Consider the following 3,064-nt stretch of genomic DNA (forward strand, 5'->3'; position numbering starts at 1 on the left):
TTACATTGTTATTAAAGTCAGGATTGAATTTTAAAATTTTAAAATATAAAAGGATAAAATCAAAATAAATCCAAAAAGTAAAAACAAAAACTTGGCAAAATAGGGAGGAGGCGAGGAAGGTAATTTCAAGATTTATAAAGTATTTTTCTATAGTAGACAAAGCAGCTTGCTCTTTTTAACCTTGTCTTCTTCCTTTTCTTCTCAATTCTCATCCCAGAGAAAGAAAGAAAATTCCAAGAAAACAATAAGGAAAAGTTCAAAGAAAGAACCAAGGAAGGAAGAGATGAAGAAGTGCGAGCTTTGTAAGATACAGGCTCGCACCTACTGCGAGTCGGACCGGGCAAGCCTGTGCTGGAACTGCGACGCCAAGGTCCACGGCGCCAACTTCCTCGTGGCTCGCCACTCCAGGACCCTTCTCTGCAACACATGCCAGTCCCAGACTCCCTGGAAAGCCTCGGGTGCCAAGCTCGGCCACACCTTTTCCGTCTGCGAAACCTGCGTTCGAGGAAACCATAACAACGAAGAAGAAGAAGAAGAATTAGAAGACGATGATCACGTTCATGGTGATGAGTCGCCTTCGCCAACAATGTCTTCTTCGAGCAGCAACGAAGAAGAGTCGGCCACGGTGACAGTTTTCTCTTCTTTGAAACTAAAGCGAATGCATGAGAAAGCTTCAGATCTTTCATACCCGCCGGTACTAATTTTTTTTTCATATCACATTTTTTTCGTTCTCAATCTATCAAGGGCTAGGATTAATTTCATGTGTATATAACAGGACGATCTCGGCCGTGCATCATGTCCACGGGAGGCGACTTGTATTGACTCGTGTAGGCCTTTGAAGGACCGGAGAATCGAACCGGGCCGGTCGGCTCAGGTTCATTCCCGTTCGGCATCTTCTTTGGCGATCATTGAGTCGCTCAAGAGATTACATCAGCGAGATTTGTGCGAACCGAGGAAATAATCTGGAACCGTTAATTTGGATTCCTCTAGTTCTCTTTAACGTTCGGATTGGATTAGAAGTAGTTTAGTTTGTAGTAGATTTTGCAATTGAAATTGACCCCCTTCTATTCTAACAAGTAACAACAATATTACCATAGTTAATTTGTATTTTAGTCTTAAATATAGAGAGACATTTTGGTTTTATTTTGACCAATTGTAGTGATTACTGTTCTAATTTCTCTATTTTCTTATTATTACAAGTCCTAAATTCTCGCTGTTTAAGCTAATCGATGTCGTATCGTTAACACTGCAAATAATTTGCAAGAGTTTGTAGTTCAATTGGAATCTTCTGTAATTTTAATCAAGCATAACCAAGGAGCTAGGTTGGGAAATAATTTTTATGTTTGAAATAAAATCACCCCAAAAAAATGGTATATTTTTAAAGCCTTGAAAAGATTCAAATGGAAATGGTGTGAGACATTTCCTCTAATAATAGCCCACAGCACAGAAATTTTTTGTTTAAAGTTAGGTATTTTTATGTTCCCTTTTTTGTATGGTTTGGCCTAAATCTCAACTTGGTAGCTAGGCTTTATATGCCTGAAATGGGTGAACATAAAGACCTGAATCAATCACAGAAATGGCAAGTGATGAATGGCGGACGTGTTTTGTTACCAATCGTAAAATGGCAAGTGACCAAAAAAAATATCATGGGCAATCTTCAGGACAAGAAGTAACCTATACACCTACCTATAGGGCGTAGGGGGGGACCTCTGAAAGTGTGTGGCTAACGGCTGTATCAGTATGTGGTTGCCCTTAAATTTAATGGCCATATTATCCACACCAACATTGAACCAACTATGAAACCCATTTAATGATTATCAAAAAAAAAAAAAGAAACCCACTTAATGGTCATAACGTGTGGTTTCCATGCTTATTTCGTGTGTGGCCAAACTTTTCTTGCACTCTGTTTAAGGAATGGTCATAACGTGTGGCTTTGGACTTTGGACTTCTATCTGCAACTCTCTGTTGTTAGTTGTAACGCTGGATAAACATAGGTTCTCTCCTACTCTCTTTTTGTAAAAAGTGATAGTAAAGTTTGTATAGATTCCATTAGAGCTGGTGGAAAGTTTATTCCTTGGAGAATGAATTTTGAATCTTGTGGACTCGGTTAAGAATGTAATGAGTGACTGTGGTAATGTATCTTTTAACTGGGTTCATAGGGAAGCTAACCAGCTTGTGCATGTGCTAGCCAAGTGGTTGCTTAGTCCGTCTTTTTTTTGGTTATTTTGATATGGGATTTGACCCTCCAAGTTTTGTTAATGTTATCTTGGCTGAGCCATCCCAGACTACTGTAAGTTTTGTTAATGTTATCTTGGCTGAGCCATCCCAGACTACTGTAAATGATGTGGTTCAATAAGATTTTTATTCAGCCAAAAAAAAAAAGTTGTTATTTTTAGAAATATTAGGTTTATATGTATAGGCCAAGGGGCATAATTATATTACTCAACCACACACTACGACTAGAAATGGAGCTGACGGCGTGAGTGTCAAAATTCGTGAATCTCTGTGATGGTGCCATTGTGTTTGATATGGTAAAAATTCTATGCTAGCATGCTATAAGAACTTCACGAAGAAGAAATTGATTATCTTGCTGCCCTAACCATGAACTAAGAAATTGACAAGTCCAATCTGACCCAACCCAAGATAGCAAAGAGGAGCTCCAGATCCAACAAAAGGTTACAAGAGATCTAAAAACCTATGCCCAAATCTAGTTGTGATTTAGAAATCACCGTCCAGATTGGGTGGAATCTGGAGATCTCCTCATCAACCGTAATTATTTCCAATCACATCCAACAACTAACTGTGGACGTTCAAATGATCAATCGGCCCTTTCTACTTGATCAATAGTAGGTTCCTCTTTTCCCCCCACCCGACATTGTATGGTTAAGTAACAACTTGAGCCTCAACTTGAGTCGACCCATAGACACTTCTAATACATATGTCATGCCAAGCAATTTGTTGGTTAAATTACTATAAAATAATATTTTGGTTACAATAATCTATATAAATAAATATATATATATATATATATATAATCGAAGCTCTGAAACTCCCACAATTTTCC

General features: G+C 38.3%; 1 protein-coding gene across 1 annotated transcript; it reads left to right on the plus strand.

The window, feature by feature from the left end:
- The first annotated feature begins 206 nt into the window (after positions 1-206).
- Positions 207-1,226, plus strand: LOC115957740 (zinc finger protein CONSTANS-LIKE 9-like). Its single transcript, XM_031076057.1, has 2 exons — positions 207-694; positions 776-1,226. The coding sequence occupies exons 1-2, from the start codon at positions 284-286 to the stop codon at positions 959-961; spliced, it is 597 nt and encodes a 198-aa protein (XP_030931917.1). The 5' UTR covers positions 207-283; the 3' UTR covers positions 962-1,226.
- Positions 1,227-3,064: the final 1,838 nt, after the last annotated feature.

The sequence above is a fragment of the Quercus lobata genome, chromosome 8, assembly GCF_001633185.2.
Source record: "Quercus lobata isolate SW786 chromosome 8, ValleyOak3.0 Primary Assembly, whole genome shotgun sequence".
Lineage (NCBI taxonomy): Eukaryota > Viridiplantae > Streptophyta > Magnoliopsida > Fagales > Fagaceae > Quercus > Quercus lobata.

Coding starts and splice junctions, on each gene's coding strand:
- LOC115957740 (XM_031076057.1), top strand. CDS start 284: ATGAAGAAGTGCGAGCTTTGTAAGATACAGGCTCGCACCTACTGCGAG. Junction 695..775: donor CAGATCTTTCATACCCGCCG/GTACTAATTTTT, acceptor TGTATATAACAG/GACGATCTCGGCCGTGCATC.